Raw genomic sequence first — 17,885 nt, forward strand, 5'->3', positions numbered from 1 at the left:
ACCAAGAGCTACCTGTGGGGATTAGACATAAAGATATACTCACGCTGTATGTGAATAAGCTGCTTTGGCATCTTAAATTCTCCAGGGTATATAGATTCATAATAAGCAATATTACTTTCTGCTTCTGGGACTGGTATAACCATATTATCCCTCTTCTCTCCATATACTTGCTGTGCTGAAATGGCCCGCTGGAGATGATGTTCCTGAAATTTAAGGAAAAGAAATATGAAATCTGGTGAAACAAAACACACATTATGTGGGTGGTGGGGGAGGGGAACATTTTTATTAAAAACATTTAAAGGCTGCCTATCCGGACAAAGTCCTGAAACCCATGTATGCCAAGAAGATCCATGGACTCGCCAGGTATGCTGTCTTCCTGGAGGACAGATTAGAGATAATAATAATAAAATAATAATAAAATTTTATTTGTGAGTCGCCTATCTGGCCGAATTAACGGCCACTCTAGGCAACGTACAGTGACACAATAGAATACAATATATAGATCAAAACAATAATAAATAATTAATCTAAAACCAATTTTCCAATCAATAACATCATAAAAACTAATCCACCCCAGAAATCTTGCAGGCCTGCCTGAATAGCCAGGTCTTCAAGGCCCAGCGGAAGCCCATCAGGGAGGGGGCATGTCGAAGGTCAAAAGGAAGGGAATTCCAGAGGGTGGGGGCCACAATCGAAAATGCCCTCTCTCTGGTCCGTACCAACCTAGCTGTTTTGATTGGAGGGACCGAGAGGAGGTCTTGTGTGGCTGATCTCGTCAGGCAGCATAATTGGTGATGCTGGAGGCGCTCCTTCGGATAAACTGGGCTGAAACCGTATAGGGCTTTAAAGGTCAACACCAACACCTTGAATTGGGCCCGGTAAACAACTGGTAGCCAGTGTAGGTCTTCTAACACCGGGGTTATATGATCATGGCGACGGCTATTCTTAATCAGACGTGCCGCCGCATTCTGTATCAGCTGCAATTTCCGGACCATTTTCAAGGGTAACCCCACGTAGAGCGCATTACAGTAGTCCAAGCGAGAGGAGACCAGGGCATGTATCACCCGTGGGAGCAGATGGATAGGAAGGTAGGGTCGCAGCCTCTGTATCAGATGTAATTGATACCAAGCTGCCCGGCAGACTGCCGAGACCTGAGGCTCCATGGACAGCTGGGAGTCAAGAATGACCCCAAGGCTGTGGACCTGGTCCTTCAGGGGTAAACTCACCCCATTAAGCACCAGGTCAGTGATTCCTAACCTTCTTTTATCTCCCACAAGTAACACCTCAGTCTTATCGGGGTTCAGCTTCAGCCTATTCTCTCCCATCCATCCACTAACGGATTCCAGGCACTTGGACAGGACTTAAACGAGAGATAAGGCTGAGTGTCATCCGCATATTGGTGACACTGCAGCCCCAAACTCCTGATGATGGCCCCCAGCGGCTTTACATAGATGTTGAATAGCATGGGGGAGAGGATAGAACCCTTTGGTACTCCACAATTGAGAGGCCAAGGGTCTGAAACCTCATCTCCCAATGCCACCCGCTGGTGCCTGTCTGAGAGATAAGAACGGAACCACCGTAAAACAGTGTCCCCTATTCCTAATCCCTCCAGGCGATTTAAAAGAATACATTGGTCAACGGTATTGAAAGCCGCTGAGAGGTCCAGGAGGACGAGGAAGGTATATTCTCCCCCATCCAACGCCCTCCTCATATCATCCACCAGGGCAACCAAGGCTGTTTCAGTTCCAGTGTCCAGTCCTGAAGCCCGATTGGAATGGATCTAGATAATCTGTTTCATCCAAGTGTGTCTGCAACTGTTTGGCCACCACTCGCTCAATCACCTTGCCCAAGAATGGTAAATTGGAGACTGGGCGAAAGTTATTCAACTCTTGGGGATCCAAGGAGGACTTTTTCAAGATGGGCTTTATCACTGCCTCCTTGAAGGCTAATGGCATTGCACCCTTTTCCAAGGATGCATTTACCACTGCCTTGATCCCTTCGCTCAGTCTCTCTTTGCAGCTCATAATGAGCCACGAGGGGCAAGGATCAAACAGACAGGTGGTTGGCTTCACAGTAGAGAGCACCTTGTCCACTTCCTCAGAGGGAAGAGGCTGAAACCGATCCCACCGGACCGGAATGCAACTGGCCGACTCTGGCCCACTTCCTGTGTCCACGGCATATGGAATCATGCTCTTCAGGTGCTCGATTTTATTGGCAAAGTGTTTAGCAAATCTATCACAGGAGGCTTTAGACTGCTCCATGGGTTCCTGAGCAACTGGACCGACCAGGCTTCGGACCACTTGGAACAACCTCCTGGGACAACACTCTGCAGACGCAATAGAGGCAGCAAACATTCCCCCTTTGTTGCCACCTGATAGGCAGCTATTGCTGCTCTAACCAGTGTCCGATTGTCTTCAGCGCAAGATATCCGCCACCGGCGCTCTAGTCGTCTCACCTCCTGTCTCAGACCCCGCAACCGTGGTGTATACCAGGGTGCTATCTGAGCTCTATTCAGGGGGAGAGGACGTTTCGGAGCCACCCGGTCTACTGCCCTAGTGATCTCCCTATTCCACTCCATCACCAGGCCTTCGACCGGGTGTCCTTCAGTCAGCTCCAAGTTACCCAGCGCATTCAGGAATCCTTTCGGCTCCATCAAGCGTCTGAGGCAGACCATCCTAATAGGTCCTTGTCCCCTGCCGAGGATGTGTGGCATTGAGAGGTCTATATTCACCAGATAGTGATCCGACCATGCCACGGGGTTAGAAAAAACAACCCCCATTTTCAGAGCACTTCCCTCCCCATCCGAGACAAACACAAGGTCAATAGCATGACCGGCTACATGAGTGGGCCCTGTATTACTAAGGTGCAGTTCCCAGGAAGTCATGGTTTCCATGAAATTCCGAGGGGCCCCAGTGAGAGCAGTCTCAGCGTGCACGTTGAAATCCCCCAAAACCAGTAGGCTGGGGGAGAGCATCCGCACGTCCGAGACCACCTCGAGCACCTCGGTCAGGGAGTCTACTGTGCAGAGGGGTGGGCGGTACACAAGTAGAATCCAACAACTGCCCTTTGGGCCCAACTTCCAGTACATGCAGTCAACAAACTTGGTCTCGTGGAGAGGGGGTCTGGCGAAAACCAAAGACCCCCGATAGATGACTGCCACTCCCACTCCCCGCCTACCAATCCTCGGCTGCTGTGCGTACTGGAACCGGCTGGGCACATGGCCTCAAGCGTAGGAGCTGAGGCCTCATCCAGCCAGGTCTCCGTAATACACACCAGGTCTGCGTTCTCATCCAGGATCATATCGTGGATGAGCGTTGTCTTCTGCGCCACAGACCTGGCGTTACATAACAGCAGTCGAAGATCAGATGGAGTCCTGCATCCCCCAGTCGTCTTCTGGTTGTGAACAGGCCCGGAACAAGGGATGGATATTATGCATCTATCCCTTGTTCCCCTAAACTGGCGTGGCCTGCCACCCGCGCCTTTCCAGGATCTGCCGCATAGCCTTTTTCTATCATGGGAAGGGTTGCCATCACTGATAAAGCCCACTGACAGATATGCCTTTCTTCTCATCGACGTGGAATGAATGATACTGCCAAGCAGAGCTGCAAAGAAATCACATTAGACTTTGGAGTTCTGGAAGGAAACTCAAGGACTTTGGGGCCCAGACAGTTTTCTCATCCATCTTTCTGTTACTTAGAAGAGGAGTAGAAAGGGAAAGAAAAATACTCCGGGTGAATGGCTAGCTGCAAAGGTGGTGCCAACGTGAGACTTCTGGATTCTGGGACCACAGGCTATGCTTCCTGGAAGATGGACTGCTGGCAAGTGATGGGTTGCACCTCACAAGGACTGGGAAGAATGTATTTAGCCACAGCATGGAGAACCTCATCAGGGGAGCTTTAAACGGAATCGGGGGGGGGGAGACGTAAACTTGGCGGTAACAACTAACAAAGGCTTGTGCATAGTAAGAGGAACTGAGGGAAAAGCTCTAAGGGGCCCAGTAATACGCTTCATAAAAATGTAGGAAGGAATCTAGGTCATAAATCATATGGTCTTCGATATCTGTATACTAATGCTAAGAGTATGGGAAACAAACAGGACAAACTTGCACTCTCAATACAGGAAAGTAAATACAACTTGATAGGTATAACTGAAACTTGGTGGGATGACTCCCATGACTGGAACACAGCAACTGAAGGATATAACTTGTTCAAAAAGAACAGAAAGAATAGAAAGGGAGGCAGAGTCACACTATATGTTATAAATATATATCCCTGCACAGAAATACAGAAGGATGAGCTTGGCAGCTCCACTGAGAATAACTGGATTAAATAAATGGGGCAAGGAATAAAAGGAACACAGTGGTTGGTGTCTATACCAACCACCCAATCATGGAGAAGACGAGGATGAAACTTTGAAAAGCAAACTGCCAATATTTCAAGGAGGCATGATGTAGTAGTAATGGGGGACTTCAATTACCCCAACATCTGTTGGGAGACAAATTCTGCCAAACACAGCCCCTCCAAGAAATTACTGATTTGTGTTGGAGATAATTTTCTTCTACAGAAAGTGGAGGAAGCAACTAGAGGATCAGCTATCCTTGATTCTAACCAATAGACATGACTTGGTAGATGAAATGGCAGTTACGGGAACTCTGGAGGAAGTGGCCACGCTATACCCGAGTTCTTGATTTTAAAGGAAAAGCTAAGAGTAGCCATAAGTATACCCTGGACTTCAGAAAAGCTGATTTTAATAAACTCAGAATCATTGTAAGTATGGTTCCATGGCAAGTGACCCTAATGAGAAAAGGAGTCCAAGATGGGTGGGAGATTCTAAAAAAGGAAATTCTAAAAGTGCAATGGCAAGGAATTCCAACAAGGAAAAAAGGGGGGAAACAGCAGAAGAAGCCGATGTGGCTTCACAAAAAGTGTAGAGATTACCTGAAAACAAAAAAGGACACATACAGGAAGTGGAAGGTAGGCCAGACCACAAAGGAAGAGAACAGATAGGAAGCATGGAATTGCAGGGATGGCATCAGGAAGGCTAAAGCTAAGTGAGAGATGCCAAAAGCAACAAAAAAAGCTTTCTCCAGGTACATCCATAGCAAAAGACAGAGAAAAGAAATGGTGGTAAAGTTACTTAATGAAGATGGCAAAATGATAACAGTGACAAAGAAAAAGGCAGAAGTGCTCAATTCCTACTGTGCCTCAGTCTTCTCCCAAAAGAGGGTGCCTGGGAAATGTGAAGTTGAAAGGGCAGGATTGCAGCTTGAAAATGATAGACAAATGGTCAAGGAATACCTAATCACGTTGAACGAGATCAAATCTGCCAGGCCCAACAAATTGTATCCCACAGTATTGAAGAACTCTTGGGACCACTGTCTATTATCTTTGAAAAATCATAGAGGATGGGTGAAGTGCCGGATGACTGGAGGAGGGCTAATGTCGATGTCCCTATCTTCAAAAAGGACAAAGAGGAGGAACCTGGCAACTACAGACCAGTCAGCCTGGTATCAATCCCTGGGAAAATTCTGAAGCAGATTATAAAGCACCTTGAAAACAATGCAGCCATCTTATCTCATTTTTTTGATTGGGTAACCTCCCTGGTAGACTGTGGGAATGCTGTGGACATAATATATCTCAACATCAGCAAAGCTTTTGACAAAGTGCCCCATGATATTCTGATTAGCAAGCTAGTTAAATGTGGGCTGGATGGAACAATTATCAGGTGCATCCACAGTTGGCTACAGAACAGTACTCAATCAATGGTTCCTTCTCAAAGTGGAGGAAGGTAATGAGCAGGGTACTGCAGGGCTTGGTCCTGGGCTAGGTGCTTTCCAACATTTTTATTAATGACTTGGATGAGGAGGTGCAGGGAAGGCTTATCAAATTTGCAGATGATACAAAATTGGGAGTGATAGCTAATACCTTGGAAGACAGAAACAAAATTCAATGTGAACTTGATAGGCTGGAGCACTTGGCTGAAAACAGAATGAAATTTAACAGAGATAAGTGCAAACTTCTACACCTAGGAAAAAGAAACCAAACGCCCAGTTATAAGACGGGGGATACTTGGCTCAACAATATTACATGTAAGGAGGATCCTGGGATTGTTGTTGATCACAAGCTGAATATGACCTAACTGTGATGTGGCTGCAAAAAAGGCAAATGCTATATCAAGCTGCATTACCAGAAGTATAATTTCAAAATCGTGTGAATTATTGGTTCCCCTCTATTCGGCACTAGTTAGGCCCCATCTTGAGTACTGCCTCCAGTTCTGTACACCACACTTTAAGAAGGATACAAACAAACTGGAACAGATTCAGAGGAGGGTAACAAGGATGATCAGGGGACTAGAAACAAAGTTCTATGAGGAGAGACTGAAAAAACTGGGCATGTTTAGCTTTGAGAAGAGAAGACTGAGGGGGAGATATGATAGCACTCTTCAAGTAGAGGAGGGCCCAGGATCTCTTCTCAATCACCTCAGAATGCAGGACATGGAATAAATGGGCTCAAGTTACAGGAAGCCAGATTTCGACTGAACATCAGGAAAAACTTCCTAATTGTTAGAGCGGTACGATAATGGAATAAATTACTTAGGGAGGTGATGGGCTCTCCAACACTGAAGGCATTCAAGAGGCAGTTGGACAGGCACCTGTTGGGTATGCTTTAATTTAGATTCCTGCATTGAGGAGGGGGTTGGACTCGAAAAGTTATAATTATTTCAGCCAGAAATACTACCACCCATATTTACAGAAGTTTATACTAATTCAGTGGGTTAAGCTCACACTCCACAGGAGGGATCAGCAAGTATCTAGGAACAGCACAAAGCAAGTCAAAATTTGTCACTAATAGTAGCACAAGGGAAAAAATTGAGGTTTTGCTAAGAAGTTGACGGAGTCCCTTTTAGTATTATTTTGTTTATTGTTTTATATTGCTATTAGACATCTAGAGTCTTTGAAGAGGGTAAAAAGTAAATAAAAATCTCTAAGGCACTGTATACTTTCATTTTCTAATGTTTAATAGATTTCAGAAGTAGACACATCATAAAGTATCGCAATAAACATAGAACCAACAGGCTGGGTTGGTGCAGATGTATTGATGTCTATCTACTAAACAAAATTTTAAAAATTGGAATCGGTCTCAGGAAACTGTTCCTCTCCACCCCTTTTTCTCCCTGGAGCAAACCTTCCCTTCCCCCACCCTTAACCACAGAAGTAAAATAAAAGTCTTCATGTCAACTGTAGACAAGGTGGAAATTTGCTCTATAGAGGGAAAGGAGGACACATTCAAAATGCTGGTTTCCATTTCTACACCCTGTAATTAGCAGGGATTGTCTAAATTTTGTTCCCAATTCTTAAACCATGGCTTACGGCAGTCTTCCCTTACACGGTGCTCTCCATTGTTTTGAACTGAAACTCCCATCTCCGTTGTTTTGAACTGAAACTCCCATCATCAACTCCAACCAGCATGGCTGTGCTGGATGGTGCTGATGGGAGTTGTAGTCCAAAAACCTGGAGAGCACCAGGTTGGGCAGGGCTGGTTTAGAGAATCTGAAACGTCCCTTTCCTGATTTGTTATCGTTTATCATGATGTCTGAACTAGGATTAACACTAGAAGAAGCCCCATTGGTATTGGCATCCTGCCAGCTCTTGAAGCCACCTGTTTAGGCAACCATTCCCATGAATTTCCTGATCAAATTGTGTTAATTGTACTTTTAACCACCATAATTATTACGCTTTTTAACAGCCTTGTTTTATTGTACATTTTAATTATAGTTGTTTTAATGTTTTGATGGAATTGTTTTATTGTGTATTTTAATTATGTCTGATTTTATACTTGTAAACCACTGAGAAGCTATCTTGGGGTGTAACCGGTATATAAAATTAACAACAATTATGGTCAGACAAACAGAGGAAAGAGGAAGCACAGAAGCTTGTGGCATGTTTCCAATCGTCCAAAACATTTACACTGAGTTTGTATTACATTCATATCAGCTTAAACCATTTATTTATAGTGGTTCCCAAACTCTTTTCCCCACACAGATAGCTTGAAAACTGCTTAGGGTCTTGGCAGACCAATTGGGAGCTTATTACAAACTGATTAGGACTTGCAATGGTGAGAAGGGAAAGAAACAAAATGGTGGTTGAAGGAAGGACAGCAAGTCTATAACTGTAGCTGCAGTCGCCAACTCCAGAGGGATCAGTGGCTGCACGGGTGGTCAAGCCGCTGGCTGCAGTGTCAGATCATGACCCCTTGGCTAGGACCGCAGGTGGACTAAAACTGAGATCAGGTGCAGCCGCAAATGGTAAGGAAGGCAAGAAAAAACTGATCAAGTGATTGGGGGAAAGAGAAACCACATCCTCCAGACAACTGGAGGGGGAGGAGGCGAAAATGCAAGGAGGGGGAAAGCCCCAGTACCGCAAGACTGGGGCTAGCCATAACAAAGAATTAAAAAAAAAAAAAAAACAAGGGAACAAAAACAAGGAATCAAAGAGAGTAAGGAAGCGAACAGACTCACAAATACATAATACAGGAGCAGGCTCATAAAGAGCTACAGTAGAACGAACCAACCTAGGACAAAGGCAGGAATGGACTGGGATCACACTGGAAGGAGCATCAGAAACCTTGACTCCTGTGCATTCCTGCCTTTGGACACAAGTGGCACTAATACCCCTGCTCATGGCATACTACCTGGGAAAAATCCACACAATTCAATTTGTAATACAATATAAGAAACAGAATGCAATGTAGAAATACATTTTAAAATCAATATAAATGCTTAATGTGATGGATATATCTCCCATTTTCAACCACAAATCCACAGACATGCTCAGGACCCCCTGAATGAAGCTCATGGAACGCAGTTTAGGAACCCCTCTTCTAAACCATTTGTAATGTGTTAAAATTGTCAACAAGTCTCTTTAGCAGTTTTCCTTTCCTTTTAAAATGGTCTAAGTATCTTGATCCCATTTCTCACTTTCTCAAATCACAACAGTTCCAATATTTTGTTGGCTGTCAAAACACTTTCCCATCACAACCATCATTCCAATCTGGCAATCATACATAGCAAACATCAACTTGGAACATAAAAATTGTTCAAGCTTTCCAACTTCTCATATTTCCTTTTTTTGCTGTACTGTATTTAAGATGAATCATCAAGAAACACACATTTAAATCTTTGCAGTCAAATGTCATGATGCTCAGCAATTAGAGAGACATGGTTACTTTGCATTCTCTTAAAGTTCTATATTAAGAGATGATTATACCTTGATTAGCAGCAGCTCACTTTTAATCTTGGTCAATTTGGAAAATTCATGTAAGTGCCATTTATAATCATTAGAGCTTGACTAAACAAAAAAGCTACCTAAGCAAAGACAGTGGTTAGCAGTTGCCGGAATGGTTACACTACTAGTTTATTTACACCACTGGAATACATCTTGTATTTGTAAATAAAATATTGTAGGCTATCTTGCCAATCATGACTGTGATTAAGGCTTTGAGAGTCAATTCAGCCAACCGGTGCTAACTTTCTTAAGCATGATTCCAAACCTACTTAGGGTCATTTCTTAATGCATATTTTGTAGCGTGGTACAGGCAGGCAGTATAAATTAACCTGTGATCAAGTCTGAGAAGTTTAAAGAAATGTGTGATGAATTTTACATATGAACTACTTTGAACTAGTGTCTAGGAACAATTGGGTCCTATTTCCAAAACTCCAAGGGAGGAGCAAGAATATGTTATTTTTAAAGGCATTAATATGCTACCTTACATATACACATTTTGAATGGGTATATCCAGAAACTGGATGCTAAGACAGTTCAAATATATTTCAGACTTAATCTAATATAGAGATTTTACTAGGGTTAAGTTTACTAAACAAGAAACTATGAAACACTAAGTTTCCCCAAGTATCTTCAATTTGGGGGGGGGGGTTATGCTGCCAGTATAAGTGCAGATATATGGAAGAAAATGGTCTTTCAGGTAAGCCTGGTCCAAAACACTCCAGGCTACTGCTGAAGACTGGGCATCCAGGTCTAGGAGAGAATCCAGAGATACCCCAAACTGCAAATCTATTTTTCAAGAAGAGTACAAACCCATCCAAAACAGGCTGAACTCAAATTCTCCGATTTTCATTTCTCCTGACTAGGGGCATTTCTCTTTTGTCTGGCTTAAGTTTATTTGTTCATCTCATCCAGTCTGCCACTAATATCAGGCACCAACTCAGATTATCAACAGCCACCTTCGTTTGTGATGGGATGGAGAGATAAGAATTGGACACCATTCATACGCAACCCTGAACTCCTAGGCTAAGCCCCAGACAACTTCCCTCAGGACATTCACACAGATTGATTAAATAAAATGGGGAACTGAAAAGAATCCTGTGGAACACCATACGCTAGTGACTAGGGTGTTAAAATCGCAGTTTTCAGCACCATCTCAAAAACCAACCAACCATGAAGACTGCAATCATCACAGACCAGTACAGGCTAGTCCAAGCCTTTCCCAACTAGTGGGCCACCAGATGTTGTTGGACCACAACTCCCATCAGCCTCAGCCAGCATTACCAATGGTCAGGAAAGATGGGAATTGTGGTCCAACAACATCTGGTGACCCACTAGTTGGGAAAGGCTGGGCTAGTCCAATTAGGTGGTCCAGAAGGTTACCATGGGCAATCATATGGAACGCTGCAAAGAGAACCAACAGAACCAAACTGGGATGTACTCACCCTGTGCAGTTCCCAGAAAAAGGCCATTCCCTAACGCAAACAAAGCAATCTGTCCAATAACTGATCTAGAAACAGATCTACACAGAAAAACCTGAAACAGAGATGCACATAAGAGCAGGGGTAACAACTAGCATCTAAGCATTTTTTAAAAAAAATGTGCAAGCTGTTCTTAGGCCTTGAGACACAAATTTATGCTTCAGGGTATACACAACTTGATGGTGTGCTGTTCTGGACAGCATTTATTCTCAACCGTTTTAGAAATGCATAAAGGTACAAAAATATATGAAGTGCTTGTTGTTCTTAATACATTCTTGTCAGATCCTTCCTTGTGCTCACAGCACAATTTGAAACATTCTTTGTACTTACAGAAAAGTAGTCTTACACAGCACACTTACACATGAAGGAGGTTTAGGAAGAGTGGGGAAGGGAAAAAGGAGCCAAGGTGATGTCTATTCAATGTAGTAATTCATAAAGAGGTCTCAAATGTTTCAACAAGTCTCAAGTTTTTCCACATGCTCATTAACTGCAAGGTGTGGCAATTCTTCAAGAATTGGGGATTAAATACCAGAGATATTCTAAACATTCAGGACCCCTGGCTAGTATATACCCATATTTCAGCAAGTATCCATGTACAACAGTTAATTTAAAACCAATTAAAACATAAAATACAAATACAATCAAATTTCACATTAATGTCAGCATGGAGAATACGTAAAATATAGTACTAGCTAAAATCAAGTCATCTGATCACCTAAACAGCAAATAACAACCACTTTCAATGGCAGGGAATCAATCATCCACGCCCAAGACAAACTCAACATATTTAATTATGCATATTATCATATTCAGAGATGTGTTATAACTGGATATATCCATAAAATCTATTACTAGCTTCTAGTATTTATACCCTCTTTACTACAAAATGTGTAAGAGTATAATCAAATATACAATAAGAGATAAAATGTACTAAAATCATTTCAAAAATCCACCACAATCCCAGACAGATCAGAGGGATCTATTTAATTAAGAACAGTATCCAGCATAGGCTGCTGAAATAAAAATAGTCTTTGCTGTCTGGTGAGAACTGATGTAGAATGTAAACAGACATTTTTCCTGTACCTAAATTCTGTGCAGTTCTCCCCCCCAATAAATTCATTAGTAACAATAAATGGATGCAAATTGCAAATATTAGGAAAGCTTGGAACTTTCAAAGTTGCAATTAAAATAAATATGCTAAAATAGATCCTTCTCTGTCTCTAGAGTCTAGGGGCCATCAATAAATTTTCTGATGCAAATTATGGGAAATTTTCCAGTTCAAAATTGTCCAGTAAACCCACATCACTAGCAGTGACTGAGCCAGGCAAACTCTTAAGTACAACTATTCCAAAAGTCAGGTGACACCACAAGGTGCTCTCTTTTGCGCCCCCATCTGATGGGGGCAAGAGAAGACTCAGAGAAGTGTCTTTAAATAGGACTGTAGTGCTAGAGCAGCTCTCTCTCTCTCTCTCTCTCTCTGTGTGTGTGTGTGTGTGTCTGTGTGTTGTTATTCTTGATACATCCTGGTTGCAGACCTTTGAGGGATTTAGATGGCCAAAATCAGCATCTTGAATTGAATCAATGATCCATTTGCTCAACAATATTGTGGAACACCCAAGTGCTGCTAGCCTCTCCATCACAGAATAAATAGCACAGGTGGTCAGTACTGTACATGTTCCTTGATCAACCATGAAGTTAGCAAGTAATGTAACTACAGGTACTGCCATTCTCTGATTATCTGGCAAGGTCACTGCATGACAGCAAGGTACCCTCTTTAGGGTAATCATCTGGCCAGCTTAAAGAGCCAGATATATCAGTATTTTTAAAAGAGTATCAATAGTTATTCTAGCACATAATACTTATAGAATAAAGGGAAAACAAGAACACTTGTCCAAAATGGACAAAACTGCCTTATAGATGTACAAGTCCGTACAAGAAAAAGAAAAATTATGAACGGTAAAGGAGAAATCTGGCAACAGGTACTGAGAACTGGCTTTACAAGAAGGGTAAGTACTTTAAAACCCATCAAACTATATATGTGCCCAAAATTAACCAAGTGTAGACAGGTGACTTCCAATGTAACCAGACCCATGAGATTGGTCTCTCTGTGTGTGGTGAAGTTATGAAGAGTTCCATATCCTTGCATAATGACAAGGAGGTGATCCGTTGTTCTTTTATTAAAATCAAACCATTTTCTTACAAAGTAGTCTTTTTGCCTGTCTCTCTTACACCTTTTAATTTCAGTTACATTTTCAGCCTCTGCCAATTGCCACATTTTATGATACCAATACTCAAGATTGGCACCTTTCAAATCCTTCCAGTGTTTTCTGCCAGGGTTAGGCATGCCACCACAAGCAACTACCCAATCATTTCCTTACACTACACCTCCTCATTTCTACCAGTGTACAAATTCAAGGCCAACTCTCCCCCATTTTAGTGAAATCATGCTCTCCTAACTTTCTAAAAACAGCAACTACATGGCCACATACGTTTTTTTGGGGAGGCCGCACTATAATTCAAATACTGATTCATACCTTGGCATTAAGGAAGATGCTGGATGCAAAACAAGGAACCAGGTGCTCAAAATTAACTGTTCCAGTGACGAAGCTACCTAGAGCAATTAAAGGGCAGACAGATACAGGGGCCAGTGAGAATTGGAAAAGGGCTCATGAGAGGAGTTGGAGAGAAAAATAAAGATGACATACGGAAAAAAGGAACAAGATGCCGGAGATTAAGAAAAACAGGTCAGCAGGGTTGAAACAAGGTGAACAGATAAAGGCATTTCTATGTACACTTAGGTGGGAGTAAGTGCCATATTCAAACAAACATACAAAGGACAGTCAGGTGAAAACATAACGAGTGCCAAACCCCTATTTCTGCACTGCCAAAAATGACTCATTGCCCCATACATCTCAATACCAAAATATTGAAGAGTTTGTTATATAGCAAGAACTCTTTTCTGCATGCTCAAATAGAATGTTAAGACAACATCCATACTCCAACACACTCACAAAGGAGTCAGGCTCCTATATCAAGACAGAAAACAAGAGCTGTCACAAAATTCTAATTTTTTTAAAAAATATTTTTTTCTATTCCAAAACCTATATTACTACTGCTGGCAACTGAGAACACGTGATGTCTTATTTTTTATTTAACAAAATCTATATACCGCTTGATTGCAAAAAAAAAAAAAAAACCCTCTAAGCTTACAAAAACATTACAAATATCAATAAAACAGTTAAAAGCAAGTAATTAAAAATAATATGACAGCAACAGACTAAAATGATTAAAGCACATCAACACCTATGTGTCTGGACAGGCTTGCCTAAACAAAAAAGTTTTAAGCAGTGCCGAAAGGCACCTGTCTGATGTCAACAGAGAGGGACTTCCAAAGAGGAGGTGCTGCAACACCAGAAGAATGATTTCTTACAAGTGCGGAATGAATACTATGTAGTGCCTGTACAAGGGCCAATTCCACAGATCAAAGTGCCCAGGAGGAACTGGGTAAGGCAGTTCTGCAAGTATACTGGTCCCAAGTTGCTAAGAGCTTTATATGCACCTTGAACTTGGCCCAGTAATGAATTGGCAACCAGTGCAGATCTCTGAGCAGAGGCGTTATATGCTGACAGGGTCTCACTCCTGTCTGCAATCTGGCTGCATCATTCTGCACTAATTGCAGTTTCCAGGTCACGTGCAAGGGAAGCCCCACAGAATGCACTGCAATACTTCAGTCTTGAAGTTGCCAATGCCAGAGCTACTGTGGCCAACCTCTTCTGGTCCAAAAATGGTCATAGTTGTCTCACCAGGTGCAGCTGATAAAAGGCACTTTTAGCTACTGGGCCTGAGTGACAGAGCTGGGTCCAGAAGCAACCCCAGACTGCATACCTGCTCTTTAAGGAGAGTGGAACCCCATCTAGGGCAGGCAAGTGACCAATTTCATAGACACAGGAACCACTCACCCACAGTGCCTCCATCTTGCCAGGATTCATCTTATTTTCCTTTATCCATCCCACCACTGCATTCAGGCACCAGTCCAGGGCCCACACATCCTCCCCTGATTCGGATGTTATGGAGAAGTAGGGCTAAGTATTATCAGTTTACTTTTGACACCTTCTCCTGAAACTCCTAAAGACTATTCCCAGCAGCTTCATATAGATATCAAATAGAATTATGGATAAGATAGTACCATGCGGCACAGCACAATTGCCAGGGGACTGAAATACAATAATCCAAAGCTACTCCCTGGACTCAGTCTTGTAGATAGGACTGGAACCACAGTTACACGGTACTCCCGATTCCCATTCCACGAAGCCAGTCCAGGAGAATAGTGAGGTCAATGGTATCAAAAGCCACAGAGAGATTGAGAAGCAGGAGCAAGGTCGCACTCCCCTCATCCTACTCTCTGTAAAGATCATCCATCAGGGCAACCAAGGCTGACTCAGTCCTGCAGCCAGGCCCGAACCCATATTGGAACATATCTAAATAATTGCCCTGTGTCACTTACACAAAATTAGTATGAACTATCCATCTATGGATCTTACTTGACTTCATTCTTTGGCATCCTTCTAATTAATACTAAAGCAGAAATATTTTACTCTGAAACCATGAATGGTTACTGAATTCAAGTGACTTTCTTATTTGCTTCACTTCTAAGGACAAGAGATAGGGAGAGAGGAGGGTGAGACAGATAATATCAATGCATTAACCATCTCCAGAACATCAGCTATTTTAAGTTTAACCCAGCTAGATCCATTTTTCCACAGATCATGGATGTGTTAGTCAACGTACACACACTGAAATTATTCTTAGATGCAAGGCAGAAAGATGGATCAGCTTAAAGTCAGATCATTTGCTGCACTAACAAACTCAGGTGATTGTGTGTATCAATTTAAAAACAAACCAGCACCACTCAAATAAGGTAATAGCTTCTATATACTTAGGACTCCCTAGGTACGCAGAAGTATAGAAGTTTGTAAATTAAAATAAAAATGGTTTGGTATGCGGATGGCAGTTGAGCCTAGCGAAAGGAGGAAAAAAGGGGCACACTATGGTTGAGAGCAGTTGAGATACAAAATATCAAGGTGTCAGTTATAAACAAATCTAAGGGAACATGGAGGACAGAGTGAGAGAGAAAACTGGTCTGTTCAAGCCCCCACATCTTTCAGCTGTGTCCTGGGGGGAGGTGAATTAGGATTGGGGAGATGCATGCTGAGAGCTTAAAGAATTCCCCGCCAGCACCAGGTTATGATTCAGTCTCAAGAATTGAGTACTGGCTTCCACTATATAGAATCATAGAATAATTGAGTTGGAAGGGGCCTATAAGGCCATCAGGTCCAACCCCCTGCTCAATCCAGGAATCCAAATCAAAGCATTCCCAACAGATGGCTGTCCAGCTGCCTTTTGAATGCCTCCAGTGTCGGAGAGCCCACTACCTCTCTAGGTAATTGGTTCCATTGTCGTATGGCTCTAACAGGAACGTTTTCCTGATGTAGCTACAAAATGCTCAGGTTCGGGGGATGGTGGCACCCTGGTGCTATATGACACAGTAGGTGAAGGGGTGGTGTGCAGGGTGAGGAAGAAAGTGTTGTTTATCCTTTCCCAACTTGTGAAAGCCTCTCTCTCCACCCGCAGGACCTGAACAGGGTAGCAAAGCTCCTGCTCCAGGCTGTCTGAAGTCCTCAACAGGAGCACTCCTTTTAGGGGTGGGGATACAGTGAAACACTGTGTTTCAAGTCTCACTTGTTTCTTCCCATTAGCAACTCATTTAATTTAGCAGTGTAGTATTTCATACTACTTTGGAAATAATGGTATTAAAGCCTATATTTTCAGTTCATTCAATGCTGCTAATGGGTGGTTCTTCTGACCAAATGGTGGATGTTCCACCTGTCCTGGATGGAGTTGCACTCCCCCTGAAGGAGCAGGTTCATAGCGTAGGGGTTCTACTAGAACCATCTCTGTCACTTGAGGCTCAGGTAGCCTCGGTGGCACGGAGTGCCTTCTATTAACTTTGGTTGGTGGCCCAGCTATGCCCCTATCTGGACAGGGATAACCTGGCTTCAGTTGTCCATGCTCTGGTAACCTCCAAGTTAGATTACTGCAATGCACTCTATGTGGGACTGCCTTTGAAGATGGTTTGGAAACTGCAGCTTGTGCAAAATGCAGCGGCCAGATTGGTAACAGGGACCAGACAGTTCGAACATATAAATCCGATTCTGGCCCACTTGCATTGGCTGCCTGTATGATTCCGAGCTCGATTCAAAGTGCTGGTTTTAACCTATAAAGCCTTACACGGCTTGGGACCACAATACCTGATGGAACGCCTCTCCTGACACAAACCCACCCGTACACTACGCTCAATATCAGAGGCCCTCCGGGTGCCTACTCTGAGGGAAGCTCGGAGGATGGCAACAAGGGGGAGGGCTTTCTCAGTGGTGGCCCCCAAATTATGGAATGATCTCCCTGACGAGGTGCGCCTGGCACCAACACTGTTATCTTTTCGGTGCCAGGTCAAGACTTTCCTCTTCTCCCAGGCATTTTAGCATGTGTTTTTAAATTGGTTTTTTAAAAAGTGTTTTTAAATTTGTGTATTTGTGCATTTGTTTTTAATGTTTTTAATTGTTGAAAACCGCCCAGAGAGCTTCAGCTATGGGGTGGTATACAAATGTAATAAATAAATAAATAATTCAAGAATCCAAATATCCTGCATGATTTACAAGACTATAAAGACAAAACTGACTCTATTTCATCTTATCAATATTCTACAGTAAGTATAAGGTTCGCTTTAAACAAAAGCTTAAGCATTTTTATTTAAATTATACAACCTTGAAGAGCTCTTTACCCTGTAAGCAATGATGCAACTGTTCTTGTCCACCACTTCTCTTACTCCAGAGCATTCCTAATTATTCTGAAGGAATGCTTTTGAATGAACAGTTATAGCAGGGTAGCCAACAGCATACCCTTCAGGTGATAAAATGACAACTCCCATCAGCCCCAGCCAGCATGGTCAATGGCCAAAGATAATGGAAGTCACTGTCCACATCTGGAGGGCACCACATTGGCTACCAATGAGTCACTGATTATAGACAAGTGACCTTAGAATTCACAGTCTGATTCCATAGAGTAAG

General features: G+C 42.9%; 1 protein-coding gene across 5 annotated transcripts in view; it reads right to left on the reverse strand.

Annotated features, from left to right (window-relative positions):
• Positions 1-17,885, reverse strand: part of EPC1 (enhancer of polycomb homolog 1) — a 62,848-nt gene that overhangs the window by 24,368 nt on the left and 20,595 nt on the right. For all 5 annotated transcript variants that reach the window (XM_061587906.1, XM_061587909.1, XM_061587905.1 and 2 more), the window contains exon 2: positions 44-203. In XM_061587906.1, the coding sequence (XP_061443890.1) occupies positions 44-143 (100 nt within the window). In that variant the 5' untranslated portion in view covers positions 144-203. The remainder of the gene's footprint in view (positions 1-43; positions 204-17,885) is intronic.

Source organism: Rhineura floridana, chromosome 10 (assembly GCF_030035675.1).
Source record: "Rhineura floridana isolate rRhiFlo1 chromosome 10, rRhiFlo1.hap2, whole genome shotgun sequence".
NCBI lineage: Eukaryota > Metazoa > Chordata > Lepidosauria > Squamata > Rhineuridae > Rhineura > Rhineura floridana.